Consider the following 24,897-nt stretch of genomic DNA (forward strand, 5'->3'; position numbering starts at 1 on the left):
GTAGACCATTTAATACATTATATCATATAAATATATTTCGAAATAATATAGAGATTTCAGAAACTAAAAGAGACATGTTCTAGAATACAAATAAATGTATATTTGTAGTGATTTGAACTCTGAAACTCTGCTGAACTAACCATGATTTGTTGTGTGGCCTAACATTGTGCCTTCATGTGTCACTGCTTTTTTCAATACAAATAAATGCCTATTATTATTCATTTCATGTCATTTATAAATGTTGATAAATTAAATTAGTGACACATGAAATGTACTGTCAAACATGTGGAAAAATGCAATAAGAACCTGCATGACTGTGATATCGTACCTCAGCCTGTTTACACAGCCGCCTCTTTGCCTTGTTACTGGTGAGTGAGAATGAGACATTTTAATGTCTTTTGATTGTCTATTATTCTGTTTTTTTCCTGTCTGACTTTCTACTTTGGATGCTTTGTCCTGTAAGGATTGTCATACTCTGGGGTAGGGTTGCCACTAAAATGGTTTTGATAGTCAAATAATTACAGATTATTATTATTTTTTGATGAGTCGACTAATTGGATCATACATTAACTGAATGTAAAAATACACCTTATTGCACCAGCCTGAATGTGTTCTTATATGACTGTTATTTTATATAACTGTCGTTTTCAGCTTGAAGTTTTTAAGGTGTATGCTAACTAAAAACAAGGACAATTAAGATGATAGGTCATTAAGCCTTTAATGAAATATGCTTGTAGCAACAAACAATTGTTTAGCTGTGGAGCATAAAGCCCAACGAGCTGAGTAAAATAACAACACAAAAATAAATGCTTGAGGTTTATTTTTTAGATTTTTCTTTTTCTTGTCTTCGGGATCTAACAAAACATCAATGAGGTAGGCAGCTGTAACTATGGAATTATTATTACTATTAACGTTATGGAAAACACATGAAATATGAATGCCAAGGGCGGCTAATGAATCAAGTCATCATTGCTAATGTCAACGTTTACAGCTATATAAGTAAGTGGTAAATACATAATCGTGACTAGTCGACTAATCGTGACAGCCCTACTCTGGGGTACCCATTTCCTTTTTTCTGAAGGTGTAAAATTGATTTTATTGATTAACATAACTTTTGGTTATTGTTATGATATTAACATAAATGTTCAGAGTGTTTTGTTAATGGATATTTTACAGGGAGACTTTAGTGCACATTTGTCAAAGTCAAGGTCTGCAGGCGAGATCTGGCCCGTGACAAATTATTTATAGCCCGCCGGATGATTTTTAATTACATCCCACTTCAAAGCGGTGATGTATTATAATTGTCAGTGTTCATGTGTTCGTTCGTCCATTCGTATGTCCACAAAATATCTTCGAAACAGTTGCAGATAGAAAGATGAAAAAAAACAACAGATTACTCGGGCAGCAAAGGGGATGAAAATGAGATGATGACCTTGCCCTTGAGAAAACTAGATCAAGGTCAAATTTCAACTTTTGTACCCTCAGGAACCGGATAACATAAAAAAACGAGGGAGAAGGCCAGTGTGAGTAAGACCATAGATCAAAGGTTCGTCCTACCCTACATCCTTGTAATGGAACACTGATGTACTTAAAGAGACATTGTAACACGTTTTGGTTTGGTACACATGTTGAAGATCATTTTTCTCCTTTGTTTTGTGGGTCTGAGGTGATAAACATCTCCTGGATTTTTTTGTCAATATTGTCATTGAATGTCATGCATGTAGCATATATTCTGTGCATTATTATGTCAACAACGATGACTTACTCTCTTGTAATCGCTCACATTTGAGAAAAAAAAAATCTATTAAATAAAAACTAGAACGTCCCTTGTCATTTTTGAAGGTAAAAAGATCAATTAATGGAACATGTTTATTTTTCTACTCAGCTGGTGTTGTGAGCACTCTCGACATACTTGAAGACATTTATCCCTCCGTTAACAGGTTTTTTTGACCACTTGAAAACAATTGTTGAGGATGACACATTACATCTTTTGATAAAGTTGAACGTGAATGTTGCTGATAAATAAAGAAAATACTAATTTAATCAGTTTTAAATAGTTTTCTGACAGGAAATATAAAGATTTAATTCTGAGAACAAACTAATTTGACCTCTCAGGGTCTGGCAATTCAAACCCACTGACCTACACATTGTGAGACAGGTGAGTTTAGAGTAACGTGCAGCTCCACGGGTCACACCTTGACTTTTGACAGCATTAATTGTTGCTATTCAGCTGTTTAACCTATGAATCGTCTTTAATTTCAGGGTAAGAATGTTAAACTAGGGGCCTCCTTGACCCACAGTGTCTTTGGTTTCCAATAGAGAAGGTATAGACGACACAATGGTGGACAATGCAGTTGTATTATAAACAACACACTAGTCGATCGTATCAGGCAACGTGACACCACTGACCTAATAACCAATAATAACCTCTGTAACCTACAGCCTTTAGGAGTTCCTGATATGCACTTGGGACCTTATCAGCACAGCCCCTGGTGAAGTTGGGCTTCGTATGTCACACCCACCCTATGGAGTGACAGCTTAAGAGTGTGTGGGAGGGGAAGAAGTTGGTGAAATACTCTCATTGACCGGAGAGAAGGGCTGCACATTACCGACACTAGAGATCTGTCCACCCACCTGCAAATACAACCACTGAAAAGAAAACCTACAAAATACTACAAGGACATCTCTGTGACTTCATGACAAGAGCTGCTGGACGACATTGAACAGTACAGTTCTACAAGGAATCACAGGGAAGATTAAATTCTTTGCAGGATTTCAGTGAGTAAAGAATTTTTGTTTTATTATTAAAATATTAAGACAGAATCTCAATATTGCATTATTTTTCTTTGTCTTCTTTTTACATCATTTAAATAGATATTTAGCTTTTATTTCCAACTTGCTATTTTGCAAAGGAGAATGCTGGTTAACTAAAGTGCATGTACCCATGTTTACTACTTGATGAACATGACATCTAATATGAATCAAGTGTTAATCATTCAGGTGCTGCATCCCCAAAAGGCATGGATGTCATGGAAACTTCGCCGCCCCTTGGTGTTCAAATGTACTGTTGATGGAAAATAAACGCCTAAAGCATACTTTATTCCCACAATGTTTCTGTAGACATTTCCTTGTGACATGAGACGTTTATGCACCGTGTTCGTCTTGGGCCTGCTGTGGGACAGCATGAGAGCTGAAAACATTATCAGCAGCCTACGGGTGGCTGCAGGTAAATAAAAAAAATTATTCATCTATTGATCTGAGTACAGACTTTTTTGAGTGCATTATGGAGAGTGGACATTAATCCTTATCAGAGGTTAGCTTGCCAGTTGCACAGAAAATATATATTTTGTGTGGATTTCCTATTATGTCCCATTATAACCTATAGCAAGTAAAATTATTGGAACAAATTCCATATGATATTTCCTTGTATTCTAATTTTGATGAGCGAATCTTTCTTATTATATATAATCATTATTGTTACTCATTGTGCCATGTGAACGGGATAATCAATTTATTTTAAATGCTACCATTTCTTTTTTCTTGAGCAACCTCTACTGAAAGAACCAACTGTTGCCATACTATTACAGAAAGTCTCATGAGCTGTTTGTGGAAGGTAGAAGGTTTTTACAGTATTTATTCTCATACAAAAAAACTGCTGATTTTATTGATTTTCTTTCCTTTTCCATCTTCAGAAGCATGGGAGGGTGAGCTGCCGTGTGGAAAGTGGGACTGTGAGTGCGCGTTCAAGAAGAAGCGAGGCTGTTGCTGTGCTACCACTGAGCTTCAAAAGGCGGAAGATGAAATTTTCACAAGATTGACGGGCCTTTTGACAAACTTGAACGAGCTGAGTGATGGCATCCTTGAAGCTTTAGGTATGTTGGAACAAAAACTCATTTTCAATGGGGTACAACCTGCTAACATGTCCCCACCTACTGTATATATTTGAATAAGCTCACTTGAAATGTCTCGCACTTACGGAACAGTTTGTGTCCAGCGGTAAGGTAGCAGTGTGTGGTCCTGGCTGTGAGTTAGACCAGCAAGTTGTTCATTGTTGTTGAAGTCAGCTCATATCTGACTAACTAGTCAGTTCTGCTTTGGTCTGTGTATGTGTAGCCTTCTTGAGTGTGTGTACGTGTGTTTGTGTGTGTGTGCATGTGTATTTGCATTTGGTGTGTCTTCAGCGTCAGAGCAAACACACACACATGCCCCCTTTTTTTAACACACACATGCCACATCTCATTCACAGTTGCTTATGAGTATGAATAAAGTCATCTTGTATTTGGCTACCTAATTAGTTCCTCTTCTGTCCGTGGATGCATATGTTTGCTTTTCGTGTCTATTGTGTTATAGCGAACAATCATTCGCCAAGTTTTTTATCTTATTTACAGTTGTTTATGAGTATGGCGAAGTCGTGATGAGGGAAGTGAGTGTTGCTGATCCGCATGGGTTGCTGCAGAACAGGGAACTAATCAGATTTTGTTCTTTACTGATAAATACTTTGCTGATCATCCAAAGTTGTTTAAGTAAGTTTGTTGAAGACGTTTCACCTCTCACCCAAGTGGTTTCTTGACTTCTGGTTGTGGTTGGTCTTCTGTCAGCTTCTTAACTCTGTGAGGTGTGGTCAGTGCTATCCATATTCCAGTGGTCACTGTCAAGACTCGTCTGGGTCTTCAACAATGGTCGTTGACAAGGGGGTCATTGTGTATGTGGTCTTGTGGGTGGACCAGTATTTGTCAAAGGGTGTTGCTCAACTTCAGGAACACAAGGACCTGGTGATTATTGAAGATCCTCCTCAGTTTTTCGGACACTCCAGACACATGAAGGATCACTTTGTCATTCCGCCTGCTGTCCTTGTCTTCATTCTTCACTGTGTTCTCCTTTCTAGATCTTGTGTAAATCTTGACGAAGGTATCCAGTCAGGATATCCACAAATTTTCAGTGCCCCTTTCAGGTGTTTGTGTTGTTTTTCCTGGCCTTGGCCTACGGCAACCACTGTTAGGAAGAATTGAACATAACGTGATGACTTAAGAATTATTAATTTCTTTGAAAACAACAATTTTATGCAAACAAATCAAATCAAAAATTCTTTGAAGACTAAGCTTTGTAGATATCTGGGAAGCCATTTAGGAAGAGGATGTCTGCAATCTCAATTCCACCTTCTGAGGTTTGGTAAATTGTGTTCATTTAAAGATCCAACTGTGGCACAACTCCAGACTTATTTGATTTGTTCTCACAAATGGAAAATCTCTAAGACATGGATAGCCAAACAGAGGTAAAGCAGCAGCTAAAGGAAATCATCAAAGTGTTCAGAAAAACAGTGATTTGATCAAACGCTCCATGAAACTACAATGTAAAATTGTAATATCCATGGCTGCAGACATGTCTGACAGTATAAACGTATAAACATGAGGTTATGTCTTTCTTTTCGTGTTTCTGTTCCAGGAGGAATAAAGGTTGCATTTACAGCCTCCATGAGCGGCAGAACAAACTGCTTTGGACCATTCAACAGAAACAGCCCCGTTCCCTATGATGCCATCGCACTTAACCATGGAAGTGGATATAATCCTGCTCTGGGTAGCGACTTACTAGCAATGATTTTAACATTATATACAGTAAATACGTAGTTGAAGTGTGATTCCTGGGATGACTGGACATCTTGCTGAAATTCAGCTACAGACAAAAACAACCTTAGCTGTTTTTTCACTTTACAGTTAGTTTTTTTGTATGCAATTTCATTCTTGTTGGAGTTTACTCTCTTTTTACTGTCATTTAAATCATGAATGTGATGTTGAACTCAACAAGTTCAGTTTAAATTTAAAGTACTCTATCTACGTTCCAGGTATATTCACAGCTCCTCGTTCTGGACTGTACTCCTTCTCCATCTCTATCTACTCCAAGGTGGACAGGCCAGGCAAGAGGATGTACTACAAGGTCCAGCTGATGAGGAATGGCGAGGTGGTGGCATCCATCTGGGAGGACAACAGAGACGATTCAGAAGACAGCAGCTCCCATACACTGCTGCTGTCGCTGCAGCAAGGAAGCCAGGTCTATGTGGAACTGTTGAAAGGAAGGCAGATATGTGGGATTGTTGAGGGCCTGAACACCTTCTCTGGCTCATTGATTTACCCCATTATTGATTAATGCTGATGTGATTCCTTGTAGTCCACTGTGTCTATGAGATTCAAAGCTAATATGAATTCATTTACTGTTTTTTTTTTTTACATCCCGCTTCAAAGCGGTGATGTATTGTAATTGTCAGTGTTTGTGTGTTCGTAGGTTCGTTCGTCCATTTGTTTGTATGGCCACCAAATAACGTAGCAACCGTTGCAGATAGAAGGATGATAAAAAGCACATTACTCGGGCAGCAAAGGAGATGAAAATGAGATGATGACCTTGAGTTTGAGAAAACTAGGTCAAGGTCAAATCTCAACTTTCGTACACTTTTCTATTTTCAGGGTTATGGCTATGGTAAAATATAAATACATAATAAATATTTTTATGAATATTTGTCACTAGCCAGAACATAGTATTCCCATCTGTCATATTCCACTCAAAACCCGGAAATAAGGGAGCAACAATTAGTTTATTAGAATGAATTAAAGCCAGACTGTCACAACATAAAGACAAGTAGAAGCAACCCCAGCATCCCCCCCCACCAAAAAAAATAAAATAAAAATAACCACGTGATTTTGTGTGTTAACAGATGCTGGTTGTAGAATTAAGAATAAAGGATTACACGTTGAAATGTGAACATACAGGCAACATTATTTCTATAAATCCATTTAATGACTCACATGGCAAAAGCAGTAAGTATTAAAAAGAGCCAATGAATTTAGACACTAGGATTAGACAATTTTTACTACATTGTACATCGTTTCTTTAATTTAGTTTTAACAGGACACCACACTAGATGGAGAAGTACATTTACTGATGAACAAGTTTGCAGTTCAGATTGCTTTGAACTCCTGCACTCTCTAAGAAGAAGACAATTTTGCAGTCTTTCAGACCTTTAATTTCAATCTGACTCTGAGTTATTATTTTAGTTATTTTGAACATCTCATAGGGTGGAATGAGCACTTCAGCCTCATCTGCAAACTTTGATAATTTCTCCAAAGGAGCTCCTGTGCATGTCTTGATTTCAAAGCAGGACTCATGACCAAAATCTCTCAAGTTTTTTCTGTAAGAGCTGGAGGCAAAGGAACCAAAACGAACTACTTGGTTGACTTCGCCAGCAAACTTTAAGGTTGTTCGTCTGTAAACTGTGTGACAGTCATAATTTCTATTCAAGATCTGTATGGCAGACACCAGCAGGTAATGTAATGTGTGGAAATGGAATTCAAGAGAATTAGAGTCATAGTTGCTTCTTCTGTCACGTACTTCTTTGTTAAATTTCAAGTACACATTATCACCAGTATAAAGGCAGATTGCTTCCATTTGGAGTGAAGTGAGGTTTGTCAATATTTTGTATTTGTACTTAGCACATTCCCTCCATTCTTTTGAAAAATGTTGTTTTTCTTTCTCAATGTATGTTTGATTGACAATATGTCCCATTTTTTCATTGCAACCGAAGTACATGTCATCAATAGAATTTTCAGCCATGCCCATTGGAATGGTTTTGACGTCTGTCTTATTGAAGTTGAAACGGACCTAGAAGGGAAAACATAGAAAAATAGAAGAAACAATGTCATTTAACAGACTTTGCTAAAACTGGATTTACGTGGGCATCTGTTTGGTCTGAATTGAATTTCTGGATTGAAAGTAGACAGCTACTATATCATTTGAGCTGTCATACTACTACCATATTATTGTGTTCTCAACTTCCATGCATGCTTCCCACATTGTAATAATTATATAACAGGAGCTTAAGAGGTATACAAATTAAAATGCAAAATGTACGTTTGATAATTCTGAAAGCATCTTATTTAATGTCAACAATTTTCACATCCTCCACTCACCGTCATTGGGTGCACAGGCACCATCCAGCACATGAGTAAGCACAGCAAAGCAACAATCATCATAATTCCCTTGATCACTGTGAACCAACAAAACTGTCAATCAGACTCAAACAAAATGAAGCATGACAAAATACAAAGCGAGGAACATTATAATATATAAATATATTAGAACATTGTCTGACATTGAAATGCTGATTTAAAACTCACCGGTTTAGAGGATGATAAAATGTTGCACACCAAGTGAAGATTCCGAGTAAAGGTGTCTGTCAGACAACTGGTCCTCAGCATGTATTCAGCACTAATGTTAGTCATATTTATAGGTGTAGACATTTTTCCATATGGTCAAACATGCGTCAGCTCTTCACACGTGTGAAGTTGCATGGCTAAAAGTTTCATGGTCTGTGGGCAGGAAGTTTCCATGTTTCAAAACAGGGAGATAAACAACTATCACATGAGGATAGAACGTCCCATGAAACTTTTTGAAATGATTACCCTACCCTCACACTTCCATGTTGAAAATGCATCACTTTATCAGTTATCCTCTTTTTGGAGTGGCAGTGCTTCACTATCAAACCAATGACATTAGATGACCAAATCAAGTAAATTCCATAGAATGTTTCTTATTGCTTCTGAAGTAAAAATGGAAACAGTAGAAAAATTATACGAACAATGACAGTCCTGTGGATGCAAGGAGCATCCACAGTTTTTGTCTCCTTGTCAATGGATTTAAAATTTCCTTATGCATTATTTTGATAAAATTGTTATTTTTATCTTTTTAGTGCAGTGCATGAAATTGATAAAAGTAGCCAATTAACAAAATTCTGATTAAAATACTATGACTTATTCTTCACAACTTTCGGTGTTGAATGATGAGTGTTGAGTCACTTTCCGCGTGTCAGTAAGTCAGATGTCTCACGTAGGAAGAGGTTTTGGTGTGAGAAACTACGTAAACCCAACACACACACACACACACACACACACACACACACACACACACACACACACACACACACACACACACACACACACACACACAAACACACACACACACACACACACACACACACACACACACACACACACACACACACACACACAAACACACAATTTTCTTTCTAAAATCTTTCTATTTTTATGTTCTATTTCCATGCATGTCTCCCAACATTTGGAATTTTCTACCTCACATTCAATTAATTCATATAAAGTATGTAATTTTTCAACAGGAATTTATATCTTCCTCCATCAGCTTGTTGATAGGCTACTTACACTTAGGAAAACTGAGAGTACGATCTAAAAATATATTTAATTCATTGAGAAATTACTAAATGTAGCCGCAAGGGGGCACAAGCCAGTGTCATATTGTGCCGGTCCCATAAATACATAGGCTTGTGTCAGGAAGGGCATCCGACGTAAAACTTTTGCCAAAATGCGAATCAAATCAACAACTTCCATACCGGATCTTGTCGAGGCCCGGGTTTACAACGACCGCCATCGGTGCTGTTGACCTACAGGGTGCCGGTGGAAATTGGACTACTGTTGGTCGAAGTAGGAGAGGAGGAAAGTGTGTCCTATAGGAAGGGAATGAAGAAGAATGCCAAGAGTATAGGACTAAGAGTAGGGACGTTGAATGTTGGAACTATGACAGGAAAAGGTAGAGAGTTGGTTGACATGATGCAGAGGAGGAAGGTAGACATACTGTGTGTCCAGGAGACCAGGTGGAAAGGTAGCAAGGTTAGAAGTTTAGGAGCAGGGTTCAAGTTGTTCTACCATGGTGTAGATAGGAAGAGAAATGGAGTAGGAGTTATCTTGACGGAGGAGTTTGTTAGGACGGTCCTGGAGGTAAAAAGAGTGTCAGATAGAGTGATGAGTCTGAAGGTAGAAATAGAAGGTGTGATGTTCAATGTTGTTAGTGGGTATGCTCCACAGGTAGGATGTGAGCTGGAGGAGAAGGAGAAATTCTGGTTGGACTTTGATTAAGTGATGCAGAGCATACCTAGAAGTGAGAGAGTTGTCATTGGAGCAGACTTCAATGGACATGTTGGTGCAGGAAACAGAGGTGATGAGGAGGTGATGGGCAGGTTTGGTATCCAGGAGAGGAACGCAGAAGGACAGATGGTGGTTGACTTTACAAAAAGGATGGAAATGGCTGTAGTGAATACTTTCTTCCAGACGAGGCAGGAACATAGAGTGACCTATAAGAGTGGCGGTAGGAGCACACAGGTAGACTACATCTTGTGTAGACGGTGTAACCTGAAAGAGATCAGTGACTGCAAAGTAGTGGTAGGTGAGAGTGTAGCCAAACAGCATAGGATGGTGGTGTGTAGGGTGACTCTGGTGGTGAGGAAGATGAAGAGGGCAAAGGCAGAGCAGAAGACGAAATGGTGGAGGCCGAAAACGGAAGAATGTTGCATGACTTTTAGGAAGGAGTTAAGACAGGCTCTGGGTGGTCAGGAGGTGCTTCCAGATGACTGGACAACTACAGCTAATGTGATCAGGGAGACAGGTAGGAGAGTACTTGGTGTGTCATCTGGAAGGAAAGTAGATAAGGAGACTTGGTGGTGGAATGAGGAGGTACAAGAGTGCATACAGAGAAAGAGGTTAGCTAAGAAGAAGTGGGACACTGTAAGGGGGACAGTGCCCTACTGACGAGCGCCTTGGCAGTGCTCAGGGGTCGATCTGGCACCTCTTCACTGCCAGTTCACAGTCTGAAATTTTTTTCCTGATATGGGTCTTGAATCGGCCACCTTCCAGTCCCCAGTCCAAGATTTAGTGTTCTGAGCCGTGAGGTAAAAGCAAGACCAGGAGAGTACAAGAGCCAAATGTTTATTAAGCACAAAGTAACAACGGAAAATCACCTTCGATGGAATAACTTGACTTATATAGTAACAACAGAGAATCATCTTCTGAGAAATAACTCAAGCTAACAAAGTAATTGTGAAAAATCCCCTTACTCAGGGAAATACTTGTGAAGACCAAAAGAAAGAGAATCACTAGAAAGAAGCTCGTAGCTGGAATGTGTGGCAGGAGCCAAGGTCAGCAACGTGGCAGGACACAGAGTGCATGACTTCCAGCGCTGAACAAAAGGGGAAAGGTGGCTAAATAGGCCCCAGGTAATCAGCCCATGAGGCTCAGGTGTGGAGACCAGGCTCTGCCCAAGAGCCCAGACCCGCCTCCTGCCATGCCCCAGCCCCACAGAACGGGGGAGGGAGAGCAAAGCAGAAAAACGTGACCAGAGCAAAAAACACGACCGTGACACTTACTGCAGTTACTGCACCCCCATGTTGTCCCCATCTCAAAGTGTAGTTCATAATAATGAATTGTTAAGTTGGCTAATGAGACATTTGGTACTGTTGAAGTCATCTTGGGAGAAACTTAAGTCACGATGCCAGCCCTCAACACTACCTGTGCATATTACAGTACTACTGGTAGTCCTCTGGGATTAATTCCTGTACCACTGTCATTTGAATCCAAACAGTACACTTTGATTTGTGAATACTATCCCTGCTTGCTGATGAACTTTGGAAAGAAACAATTAGCTTGATTGTTGGTACCTGAATTTAACCTTCATATCGTCGGGGGTCGCTTCAATATTCACATTTCTATAGTCAAGGAATTCTGTCATCAAACATATATCTGACATTAATAATGCTCCAAAATATCTAAATGAACTCACCTCACTGTTCAGACTTTGGAGGTTTTTGTAACATTAACCCACCTGTATTTCAAATGAGTAATTTATGCACCCCTCAGGTCAGAAAGCTTCACCACACAATATGGTGTGAAATTAAATGACTGTTTTATACTATTTGTGGTTCAAGACAAGTCACATGCACCTGCACACACACATACAGAAACACACATTTATTCATCTTCAGCTTGTGTGGGTGTGTGTGGTTAAGCTAATGGTTTGACTTTACCACATGTCATATCCTCTCACAGGAAATTACTTATTTCTTTCAGATAAATAACATACGCAGTGTGTCCCCTCAAATGACTCACAATGCAGAAATACACAATACAAGCTGCAGTCAGGGCATGAAAAAAAGTTGTTTCAAGAATCAATGCAAAAGGAAATAAAAGCATTTTCATTCATCTATCCATCCATCTGTCCATCCATCCGTCCATCCATCTTCTTCCATTTATCCGGAGTTGGGTCGCGGGGGCAGCAGCTTCAGCAGGGAGCCCAAAAAACATTTTCTTCATTTTTAAAGTTTAAAAGAAATTAATGCTTATTCTGGTTAACATTTTATTCAAAGTCTAAATTATTATTATACGTATAGGCAGGTATAAAAAAAAGGTGATTGCAGCTTATTAGTAGATTCAAGTATCTGTCTAGTCAAAGACATGGGCCAGAAACAGGAACTTCTTTTTCATTAGACTGAAACTGGAGTAAATTTAATGACTTCCGGTTTTTAATATCTGTCAGATAGTTTTGTAGATAACTCTTAAAAGAGATACCATATCTATGCATATCCAGTGAGTGCATAGAGAATGAGAATAGGATTGGATCAAGAATCGACCCTTGAGGCATAAAACATGGGATTATTAATAGAAACACACCATTTCCCAGTTTCAGAAAATAAATGCAATTCTGTAGCAGGTAGGGTCCATCCAGCAGAATATTATGATAATTCTTTTTGGCTCTTGTGTACATTATATATTTAAACATAACAAATTAGTGCAGTGATCTTATTCTGACTATTTCTTATTGCTAGCCTCTCCTCTAGTATTTCTCATCCTTTCATTTATCCTAATAGAGCATAAACCCAAACACACTGGATGGAGCAAGCCTGAATATTTAAGCCTTCAGCTAGTTTTCCTACTCCCTTTGTCTCAGTAAGAATGGTATTGTGACAGTGATCCAGTACATTACACTCAGACCTTGAAAGTGAAGGAGATAATAGAATTCATCCATGATTGATCATAGTATCATTACACATGGGCCATTGTTACCGTGTTGTATTGAATTGTCTCTTGTGAAGACCTATTTAAATGTGTGATGTTTCTAGCACTACCAGTAGATGGCAGCATTGTTCAAATGTTTGGCCCCAAGTTGGCAAATTGTCTGGTCTATTCTCAACATTGAGCATGTATTTGTGTTTATTTACTGTATGTATTTGAAAAACATATGTGGGCATGCCTCCCACAGCATTTTGATTATTTTCAGTTTAATCCTCATGAGCAGCAAAATGAGGGGTTATGGGGGAAGGCAGAGCATGTTGTATGGTATATAATGATGCTTTGAGAGCTGATACTTGGGGGTAAGGATGAGTGAATATTTCAGGAAGATGTAATTGATAAAGGACAGTATCATTAGAAAAAAGCAATGTCCCTGCAGGTTCAACAGAGGCAAAGAGAAAAGACAGATGTAGTTAAGTATGGAGATTATGAGGACACAAGGGCACAGGGGACTAAAGTGGATGTTTCGAACAAACAGGGAACTAGCACGAGGTAGAAAAGAAGTATATATTTAGTTTAGTTGCTCCGTTACTTGGCGAGTGATAGGAAAGTGGGGTTTGGAGGTAATATGGAAAGAAAGACAGTCTCAGTGGAAAGAAGGAAACTGCAAAAGGGAAAGTATGTTAGTGAAGGAAGGATGGTGCAGTAGTATGGGGGCAAAAGATGTCCTGAAATATTCAAGGCACTTTTTGTTCCAGATATTTTTCATTTTCAGTAAAATTGTATCTTTAGATTGTATCTTTAGATACAATCTGGATGGATGAATGAATGAAGAGGAGGAAGGAGAGAAGTCACAACAGAGTAGGGGAGTAACGTTTATGCAAATATATTTTGGTGACTTCATGCTGACAGTAGTGGAATGGATTTTTTTCAACTGGGTAGCTGTAGATTGTAAGGCCACATACCACTGTGTGTATATGTCCTTTTGTGTATAGAAAGGAATGTGTGTGTATATTATAGAAAGTCATGTAGCACTGAGAAGCGCCCATTTGATTTCCAATTCACGGATCAGCCAATCTGTAACACCAACATTTTCATAAAGCAGCGGTCCTCACATTTTTTCAGCAGAGTCAGAACGATCGACCCAATTCAAACATGCACAGCACATCCCCACCTGTATATCTGAATAAACTCACTTGAAAACCTCCAGCCGTCACGCTTCTAGCGTCTACCTGGAAGTTCAGGCCGCTAGCCCAGTTAGCTCCAGTCTTCACATTTGTCCTTGTCTCTCACTTACGGCATATACAATGCATGTTAATATACCTTGCATAACAGTATGAGCCAGTAGACACATCATAATGCGCATTTTCCTCTGATGACTTGTACTGAAAGATATCAGCTATGGACGCGTAGTCTGGGCAGTAGCTGCTGACAGCGAGCCTCAAACACCTTCCAAATGATCGTCAGTCATGGTGGAATGGTATTTGGACTTAATGGTCTTAATGTGGGAAAAGGCTGATGAACATAAATTAATGGAGCAGAATAACACAGTCAAAGAGGTAACACATTTTCTCATGTTCGGTTACTATTCCTCTGTGAGTAAGTTCCAGACATGTCCATGACCTCTGGACTTCAGCTGAATGTTGGCTTGTAGTGTCAAAATATCATCTTCCATCTTTGCCGCAATTTTTGATGAGACTGGATCAACCTCAGTATCAACCTCAAGAACGATAGCACATGAATGTAGAGCCTGGCTCAAGCAAAGAACAGTCTTGAAAGTGTTTGTCAAACCCTTGCTTCTCCAGCTCTCATGCCAGGCTCTGGAGGTTTGCAAAATCATGACGCTGCAGCTTTGAGTAGAGATGTTGCATCTTTCATTTGAAAGCATTTATTATTCATTAATTGTCAACAAATCTGTCCGTCTTTGAAGGATTTCTTGTTAACAATGAGGTGACTCACCCGCAATGATACTTGGTAGCGGCTTTCGCTTTTGAAGTTGGCAGTAATAAAAATGACTGTCATGGTGAAAAAAAACCATCCTCCTCCCATTCCGTATGAAAGCGTTAAGTTTTTGTTTTCTTTCTTGATCCAACTCCCCCATTCAATCTACCAGGACTACCATTGTGATTGACCTGTTGATCACAATCGAGTTATTGAGCCCCCGTCATATGAAGAAGAAATCAACTTCATTTATACCCATAGGGGAAATTATTTGTCCACTCTAATGTTAGTCATCCTGTTGTTAATCATATGCATATGTATATGTGTACAGGCCCTGACACACACACACACACACACACACACACACACACACACACACACACACACACACACACACACACACACACACACACACACACACACACACACACACACACACACACACACACACACACACACACACACACACACCTCCCACTGGCCCACATGAGCCTTAGGCCTGTAACCGGCCAGCCCAAGACCTAGTGGACTGAGCTACTTGCCACAGGATAAAATACAGTTCTGTGAAATAGCACATCATTAGTGAAGAAAATATTAATTACATTGCCTGCAGTGATCCCCCAGGAGCAAAAATAATAATAGTGACACTATTACCTGAGGCACCCAAGTGCAAGACCTACTAAGTTCACTTCAGCATTCATTATTTAAATCTTCTGACAAGCAGACAGTACCAATCTTTAATTCATGGTCTCCATTCCTCTGTAAATCCATTATTCTGCACAGTCCAGAGCGAATTGTTTGCTGCCAAAACAACTCTAATCCTGATCAATGAAGGAACCAATGAAAAAGAATGAGTGAATGATCAATCAATCAATCAATCAATCAATCAATCAATCAATCAATCAATCAATCAATCAATCAATCAATCAAACAAACAATTTCCTTCCTATGACATTTGGAAAATAATTTGTCCAGCTGGATGAGAATGTGCATGCTGCCCCAGTTGACGCCAGCGCTGAGCATTACTTGGCTCATACACCATGGACCAGCCTATGTAGTTGGAGCTGTTGTGTCCCATAAGCAGGTAAAAAAAACAAGTCATTCTTTCCTTTCTAAACAATTATTTTTTTGTCACTCACTGTTGTACATCAACAAAGGGCAATGACTGCACATCATTTTATGACATTACCATCATCACAAACTTGTTATTTAAAGAATGTGGCTCCCTCAGATGCTATACTGGAACTACTGTATTTGTCCACTTTGTGGTGAACAGAAGATGAAGATAGAGCCAATCACATTTATAGTTAAGACCAACTGTGGTATTGTATGAGGGCGTCTGGAGTGGCAGAGAAGTATGTTAGAGCGGTGCAGGACATGTATGAGGACTGTAAGACAGTGGTGAGGTGTGTGTAGGTGTGACAGAGGAGTTCAAGGTGGGGGTGGGACTGCATCAGGGATCAGTTCTGAGCCCCTTCTTGTTCGCTATGGTGATGGACAGGCTGACAGACGAGGTTAGACAGGAATCTCCATGGACTATGATGTTTGCAGATGACATTGTGATCTGCAGTGAGAGCAGGGAACAGGTGGAGGAGAAGCTAGAGAGGTGGAGGTTTGTCCTGGAAAGGAGAGGAATGAAGGTTAGCCGCAGTAAGACAGAGTACATGTGTGTGAATGAGAGGGACCCAAGTGGAAGAGTGAGGTTACAGGGAGAAGAGATCAAGAAGGTGGAGGATTTGAAGTACTTAGGGTCAACAGTCCAGAGCAATGGAGAGTGTGGAAAAGAGGTGAAGAAGCGTGTACAGGCAGGATGGTACGAATTGAGAAAAGTCAGAGCGGCCAGACTGAGATGGTTTGGACATGTCCAGAGGAGAGATAGTGAACATATTGGTAGAAGGATGCTGAGTTCTGAACTGCCAGGCAGGAGGCCTACAGGAAGACCAAAGAGGAGGTTTATGGATGTAGTGAGAGAGGACATGAAGGTAGTTGGTGTGAGAGAAGAGGATGCAGAAGACAGGGTTAGATGGAGGCAGCTGATTCGCTGTGGCGACCCCTGAAGGGAAAAGCCTAAAGGAGAAGAAAAAGATTATTTGATGTCCGATGAAATACCTAAAAATTTTTAACAATAGATTATTGTCCTTTGATAAACTGTAAGTTCTCTGATTAAAGTACGAGACAAGCGGCACATACCTCCTCTGTGCGTTTGGTAAAATAAATTTTGTAATTGATTATTCTATTTTTAAAACTACTTCAGGACATCATGTTATGTTATTAATGTAATGATGGGTTGAACAGCAAACAATTTTGTGAAAGATGAAAGTAGTAAGGGAAATATTCTATTTCCAAACTTGACATCACAAAGTTCTAATTTTGAAACAAACAGGAGATAACTGTGCTGGATGGCGTCAGAAAGCCTTCACTGTTTAAACACTTCTGGGAAACCATGAGTGAAGGGCATCTGTCCTGAACGGAAGCAAGATAAATCCCCCATCAGGGTCCAGACACTGGTGGGGTGGCGGGGGCTCATGATTTTATCAAGACTTGACGAGGTAAATAATGCTGGTGAATGTATTGAATGTGTTCCTCCATATTTTAAAGGCCTGTTATGTGTTGTAACATTGCATGCTGTGAAAATTAGTGTAATTTGATCACTGACAGAATGCAGCCATTCTTCAGGGAGTAAAGTGTTTTTTTTGGCTGCATTGATGCATTTTTTAATTTAAATTTTGTCCCATACTTCCTCCCTTTGTTTCAACAGAGGCTAGCGCTGGGGTTTTCAGACTCAGTTGAAGAGCCCCCGGGATTCATTTTGGGTGTGTATTTAGTCTGAAGTGTGTTTTTACAGCTCACATTCCCAGCTGGACTTGTGCTAGTGCTACAGGACATACTGGGTTTCATTACTGATCAGTGTTGTTGTTTCGAATGCATCTGGCATACTCCACAGAGAAAATCTGATTGGTGAAAGAGAAAGTGATGAATGTAGTTCCTTCACAGGGACAGGTCCACAGAGAGTTGTCAAGAAAAGCAGATGGCAAAAATCAATGTGCTCCCTGTGTTTCCATATTGAGTGTATTGTTGATAATACTGCAAGAAATCAATGGTAACAAAATACTTGTTTGGTTTCACTGTGACCTTAGTGCTATACATACAGATTAATGCACGGGTGGAAAATCTGCTCTCTGTCCTTCAATGAGGGACATGCATCTCACAAATACATTAACATGTAATGAAAAAGGATTACCCCTTGTGGTTTCAGTATTTTAGTGTTTATACAAACATAAAATTTGCCCCACAAAGATTTCAGTCGGGAGAGACTAGAAAAATGAACAAGAGAAGAGACGACAGGAAGTAGATCACCGAGGGAAGATGTCTGATGACTTTGGTCCTTTTAAGATAAAGAACACTTCCTTGACAGTGATGGTGGTGAGGAGTGGAGTTCAATCACAGGATGACTTCATAAAAAGTACTCCGAAAGGAAGGATTCAGTTGGAGGTGTCAAGGTGTCAGGGGGTTCAGGTGGTGCAGAGGTGGAGGTGAGTTGCTGATGTTGTTGTACTGAAATGACAGCTGAATGACAACAAAGAGAGATACAAAGTAAATTTAATGTTTGACAGCTTGCAAATGACTGGCTTACAGTAGAGTGTTTGATTTTTATTACTAGTTTGTCTCTATGTCACTTACTCACTCCATGTCTCTTTTTCTTTCTCCACACAACTGGTCAGGGGAGATGGCCACCCACTAGTCTTCAGTTTTTCTCTGCCTCCACTGCAAAGGCTTGTTATGATCTGGTCCTACACCATTAAAACTTAATTAAACTGAACATGACCAGTTATGATTGGATAAGATGAGAATGAGGAATTAAATCGTGGACTACCAGGAAAATGCTTGTGATTTGGAGGACATGCGCAGATGTAGAAATAGTCTTCCTGTGATTTGTTAAGCTTCATTTCACAAATAAACCAATATGTTTCTGGCATCCATCAAAATGAATGATGTATTAAACTCTCCATCCCTGCTATGTTTCAAAAAGACCAGAATTTCCCTCCTTCAAGAGAGCATGATCCTAGGATTGGAACATAAACAATGTTTACCATTGTGCAGCATCCCTTTGTCTGATACAATCGTCTGAATGTCTGGGAAGTAAGGAGACCAGTTGCTGAAGCTTTGGTAGCATACTGTAATCGCATTTTCTTCTGAGACAGGATTTTAGCTGCTCACCTAACCTGAGTCTGCCTTGCTGGATTTTTCATTTTTTATAAGCCAAATGTTTTTTTAGTGTTGGAATGGTCTGGACTGCAGGGAGGCCAGCTCAGATTCTTCTACTGCGAATCAATGCTTTTGTGATGGATGCAGCAAGTGTTTTAACAGTGTCTTGTTGAAATATGCAAGGACTTCCTTGAAAGAGATTTTGACATTTTGCCCAGAGAAGAAATTCCTGGATTATGTTCACATATGGCTTCTTCTTTGCATGATACAACTGTTATTTGCATGAGAGGATTGCACAGCAAGCTGTGATCACAGACAGTGATTTTTGGAAGTGTTCCTGAGCCCATGCAGTAACATCCAATGGAGAATCATGTCTGCTATTAATGCAGGACCACATGAGGGCCTCAAGATAATGAGATTTCAGTTTGAGATCTCTAAGTTTCTACTTTAACATCACTCATATTAGTGACCTGTGGTCAAATGCACCTCGACTTGTTTTATTTTATCATCTGAGCTGGTCGCTCTCCAAGCCTTTTGTTGCCTTTCTTTCAACTTTTTTGACATATGTTGCTGCATCAATTTTAAATATGTTCCATGAAACTGTAAAAGGGCTCATTTTTGACATGATCTTTTTTGTGTTCTATTGTGTATACAATATGGGTTTATGAGATTTGAAAATCATTGCATTCTGTTATTACATCCAATTTACACCATATTCTACTTTTTTGGAATTTGGGTTGTCGAGTGTGCAAGCGGACGTACAGATATTACCAAGTTTAAGATACATGCACATGCAGACTGCCCCTTTTGCCAAACAGGATCTTCAATGGTTGAAATTTGATTTGACCAACAATAAAGCAAATAAATAATTAAGGAGCTAATTCTGAACTCTTGATATCATCCTTATTCACTGAATACCTTTGGAGGGCAACCGTGATATTATCAATTAATGGTATCTCTCAAGTGAAGGGTCCACATGCGAAAGAGCCAGACTGCAGATTAGCAGGAGATATAATTCCTTTCATGGGAAGCAGTAGGTGTGAACTGATGAGATAATGCAAACCCATTGCAGCCTCTCATCCTTCATTTTTCTTTCTAATTCATATGGATGTGTCAGTGTTTTTGTGTGTGTGTTTTTTTAATCTAATTATGTGTAAATGTGTGTGTTTCCATTACTTGCTCAAAACTATTATTATTAAACAACAGCAAAGGTTTTAGTGTATGTGTATTAGTGCTTAGATAGATGGTTACACAGATAGTAGCGGGACTGTTGGTAGGAACGCTCGATGGTACAACGTATGGGTGTTGCTGTGTGGGTATCAACAAGTGTTTTTTATGGATTTCTCTAATTGATTAGAATTGAGGGGTGAGGCATTCTTCAAGCCAGCCAGACTGGAGATATGTGTTGTACAGCATGGTATTGTAGATTTATGGCCAGCTAAGTAGCATTTTAAGATTTATGTCTATGCCCAGAAAGCATGTTTTATGCTGTGGTAATTACTCGTGGCTCCGGTAGAGCTTAAACACTGGCTATCATGGCACAGCTTTCACTTTTTGGTCAGTTCCCATAAACCTTCAGAGCTAATTAATACATTATGAAAAGACCTCTAACAGTAATTTAGGTCTACATATAATATCAGTCATCACCCCGGGGGGACAGTGTGTCTGCACTCTTAAATGGGACTTAAATGCTTTTGTTTATTTAAATCACAGTTCCATAAGAAACTAAATTCATCTCAACTGCTCAGAAGACAAAATGCGATCCGGTTAACAGGCCACATATTGATTATGATCCAAAAAACCCCATTGACTAACTCAAAATTTCGTAAGGATTTGGTGCCAAAAAATATCACTCATTTTTGTTAAAATATTCTGCAGACCAGTCACCAAGCTAAATCCAATAAATCAACATTATAACAAATTGACGTTAATGAATATACTAGAAGATTTTCAGGATGGCTGTTGCATCTTCTCTCACCACTTAGACATTTGTTACGACACACTCACAATGTGACACCGACACTTAAAGTATGCTGAGGCACATCGAGAGATACCTGAGATATTATCCACTGTGTTCTAGAGGCTATCTGACACAATGAGATATGATGGCAACATGCAGAGGGAATGATCATACAGCACTGCCTCTACATTTGTGTGGCTCCACCACTGAAAGCCTATAAACTGATGTGGATACAGGTGTAGTCACAGCAATTTTCCACCCACACATCTTCAGCATGCTAAGAAGTGTGTGCGTTTGTGAGTGTGTGTGTGTGTGTGTGTGTGTGTGTGTGTGTGTGTGTGTGTGTGTGTGTGTGTGTGTGTGTGTGTGTGTGTGTGTGTCTTCTGTCACGACGTTATTACACTTGTGGATTGTGAAATGGTAAGTTAAGGGGAAGCAATAAGCACCTCATTTATTCACACACATGCACATTCACTCACACACACACACACACACACACACACACACACACACACACACACACACACACACACACACACACACACACACACACACACACACACACACACACACACACACACACACACACACACACACACTGCTCACAATTTTAAAATTTCAGTTGCACTTGACTCTAAACTTAATGTTTTTAGACTGTTGGAATAAATATTTCACGTAAGATGATTTGGCCGTGTTGCTCGGGGCACTGGTGTTTGATAGGATTTAAGGCCAAGAGCAGCAATGCTAACCTAATGTAAAGCTGTCAAGATGTGTTTTGGATGATTTGTTTTGTGCTTTGCTGGAATGATGGAAGAGGAAGACATCGCATAGTTTACTACAATATTGAATTTAAATGAGGTAAAAGAGTTTCTTGCCTGATTTTTCTTGGTGATTCATTCTTGTGCTCTCAAAGAATATTATTTCACAATTATATGTATAAAATACCACTATTTCTTAACTTTTATAAATGATCTGAACTACTTCATCACCAATCCTTTCACTAGTGGTGTTAAGTAATCAAATACTGATTCATGAAAAAAAGAAAGGATTCTGTTTTGTACTTTAGAGTTCAACTGGCATATTTTGCATCCTGTGCATAACACTGATATTTATTGATAAATTTACAGCATCTTCTGCTAACCACAGATTTATACTACTGTTATATTGTGCCCTTTTCTGTCTGTCTAAGGTCCATATGTCTCAGAAGGCTTTATTTAGCTATTGTAGACCCAGAATAGAGATACACTTGCTGCAAAAGAAATTCTAACTGTTTGGTCTGATTGCAGCCATCTCATCTTGCGAGCTGGCTCATTCTTTGACAAGACCATTGAATTTCACCATTGTCTGACATCTATATTATCCTCCTACAGGTTGCTGACGTATTTCCCGCCAACAAGTCGATCCTGGGGCTGCGGAGGGTTCATCTCATCCCATTTTTCAAGCTCATTTTCAGATTGCTTGGATGGAAATGTCATGATCATATTCTGGATAGTCATTATCTCCCTGTCTTTGAGTCATGTGAAATGCCTCAGAGTAGGGAATGTTTTTGCCAATTTGATTGATTTGGATACAAGTCCACATTCTCTTTGTTGTCTTCCATTCCTCTCAATATGTTGCTGTGATACAGTGTGATGCCACATACACTGTTTGGGGTTTGGAAAAACCAGAGTAGAGCCTCTCAGGCTAACAGTGTAAATGTAAAGAAGTGTGTGTGAGAAGACAGAGTCTCTATGCATGACATATAATGACTATGCAATCTTATGTGTACATGTACAGTTTTACACACTACAGTGTATGATGTAAGGAGCATAGATGGACAGTAAAGGTGCTTTTTTAAAATCATTTGGAAAAAGTAAAAAGAGAGATTTCTGATTCCTATTTGTATCTCATATTTTAGCTTATAATATATTGAGTTCAAATTAAATAAAAAAAAACCCCACCAGTATTAAGCAAACTTAGACCAAAGTTTATTTTCATACCATCCTGTCATTCATACTTTCACATGTACTCAGTCTGACTTTTCTGCTGTCGTTGTTGAGGTATCAGTTCTTCCTATCAGCTGATCATGTCTATTAATAGCACAGCCAAACCTCATTCTTAGCCCATCATTTTGCTGCTGTCTTAAATCATTACACTCCATTGAACCTCTAGTTCTTTCATGCTGGCTAGTCTTTCCAGATTCACCAAATTCATCATTTCATCAGCCTCTCCATCCTCATTAGTCTCAGTGGAGTTATAAGCACTTACTTTAGATCACAATCTCTCTCTGAAGTAACCAAGAATTATCACATATCATCTGGTGCAATAACCAGTTATCCTGATTTTTTTGATTTTGTATTACACATTATATAATGGGTGATGCAGCAAGGTGGTTCCTGATTCGAGTCCCGAGTTTGTACGTTCTCCCTGTGTCTGCAAGGGGTCTCTCCAGGTTCCCCTAGTTCCTCCCGCTAAATCCAATAAATCAACCTTTTATGTCAAACATAGCAGCAGACCCGAGACCCGCGAGATGGATAAGCTGCTATGAGAAGATCACAATCGTCGAGAAAATGGATGGATGGATGAAGTCATCTGTATCTTTCAAGAATACCAAAGGTTTTGCCCACATGGTGGTCCGGATTCCACACAGCTCAAAAATGACTTGATTTTGTTCCTTCTGATGTATTCAGAAATCAGTTCTTATTGATTTGTAAGAATGAATGAATCTATGTGTAGCCGTGGTCTAGAAGATGAGATAGATTTCATGTTTTCTTTTTATGTTATAAGCATTTTCCATAAACGGGTGGGGCCAAGCCAAAACTATGATGTACTGCACACATAAAAAAAAATATTTAAAATGTGTACTTTCACCATATAATGCAATGATACAGATTTTTCACTTTAGGAAGTGGTACGTAATTCGTATACTGGCTGCAAGGTCCACTGGCTATCAATTGAATATATATTTAATTAATTCTAAGTGTTGCACATGCATATATGTGTCCTGAAACACATACAGTATATGCATAATATATACATCTGCGTCTAGAGTTTACATTTACATTTTATGATGTATGTACTTTTCAATGCACTTATTGCTGTCCTTCATATATACTCCATCTTCCTTTCCATCCGTAACCATCCTTTGTGCTTTTTTCTCCTTTGTTGTATCGTTTCACTCTCCTGGCCACTGTTTCATTTTCTCTCTCCACCCCTTGGTCTCAGCTTGCAGCTGATTAGTTAGACACCATCCCTTCTGGCTGTTGGTGTGACTTGGATCACAGAGGGTGCTGTGCTCGCCAGATAGAAGCTGCTTGTGTGAATATGTGCGCTTGCATGTGTGTGTGTGTGTGTGTACACAAAACACACACACACACGCACACCAGTGTGTGGGCAGAAAACAGCAGAGTGAAGCATGCTGATGCTAATGAAGGTGGTAGGACCAGGGAAGAGGTGGAGAGGAGGTCAAGTATACCATGGTGAAACACACACACACACACACACACACACACGCACACACACACACACACACACACACACTACATAATACCCTTTTTACATCCAAACACGCCCATCCACTGCCCTCCCCACACCCATGGATGCCCACATTTATTGTACCACCCTGCTGACTTATAGGGGACAATATCAATTCAGCCAGGGATGAATAATAACACTGCACATTCACAGCTACTTCAGCAGATGCACACGTGTGCATGGACACACGGAGCACATTTTCTGGCACACATGTCCCTGCTTCTAATTTGTGATAAAGCAATGGGAGAATAGACCTCAGGCTCATAATAAGCAGAGTGTAAAAATAGAAGCACTGGGTATGCACAAAACCCAGATGCTTGGCTTCTAGAAAATGCAAATTTCGTCACAGACCCACACAGCAATACATCTTGAACAGCTGTTTTCCTTAAAAGCAGAAAACGTGAAGGCTTTTACAATATAAAG

At 39.5% G+C, this 24,897-nt stretch overlaps 2 protein-coding genes across 2 annotated transcripts; one reads left to right on the forward strand and one right to left on the reverse strand.

Annotated features, from left to right (window-relative positions):
• The first annotated feature begins 3,135 nt into the window (after positions 1-3,135).
• LOC137600628 (cerebellin-1-like) lies at positions 3,136-6,141 on the forward strand. The gene is made up of 4 exons (XM_068322357.1): positions 3,136-3,226; positions 3,693-3,872; positions 5,443-5,574; positions 5,840-6,141. The coding sequence occupies exons 1-4, from the start codon at positions 3,136-3,138 to the stop codon at positions 6,139-6,141; spliced, it is 705 nt and encodes a 234-aa protein (XP_068178458.1).
• A 783-nt stretch (positions 6,142-6,924) lies between these two features.
• LOC137600629 (NAD(P)(+)--arginine ADP-ribosyltransferase 2-like) lies at positions 6,925-7,961 on the reverse strand. The gene is made up of 2 exons (XM_068322358.1): positions 7,956-7,961; positions 6,925-7,647 (listed from the first exon to the last, which is right to left on the reverse strand). The coding sequence occupies exons 1-2, from the start codon at positions 7,959-7,961 to the stop codon at positions 6,925-6,927; spliced, it is 729 nt and encodes a 242-aa protein (XP_068178459.1).
• Between the last annotated feature and the right edge of the window lie 16,936 nt (positions 7,962-24,897).

This window comes from Antennarius striatus, chromosome 8, assembly GCF_040054535.1.
Source record: "Antennarius striatus isolate MH-2024 chromosome 8, ASM4005453v1, whole genome shotgun sequence".
NCBI classification, from domain to species: domain Eukaryota; kingdom Metazoa; phylum Chordata; class Actinopteri; order Lophiiformes; family Antennariidae; genus Antennarius; species Antennarius striatus.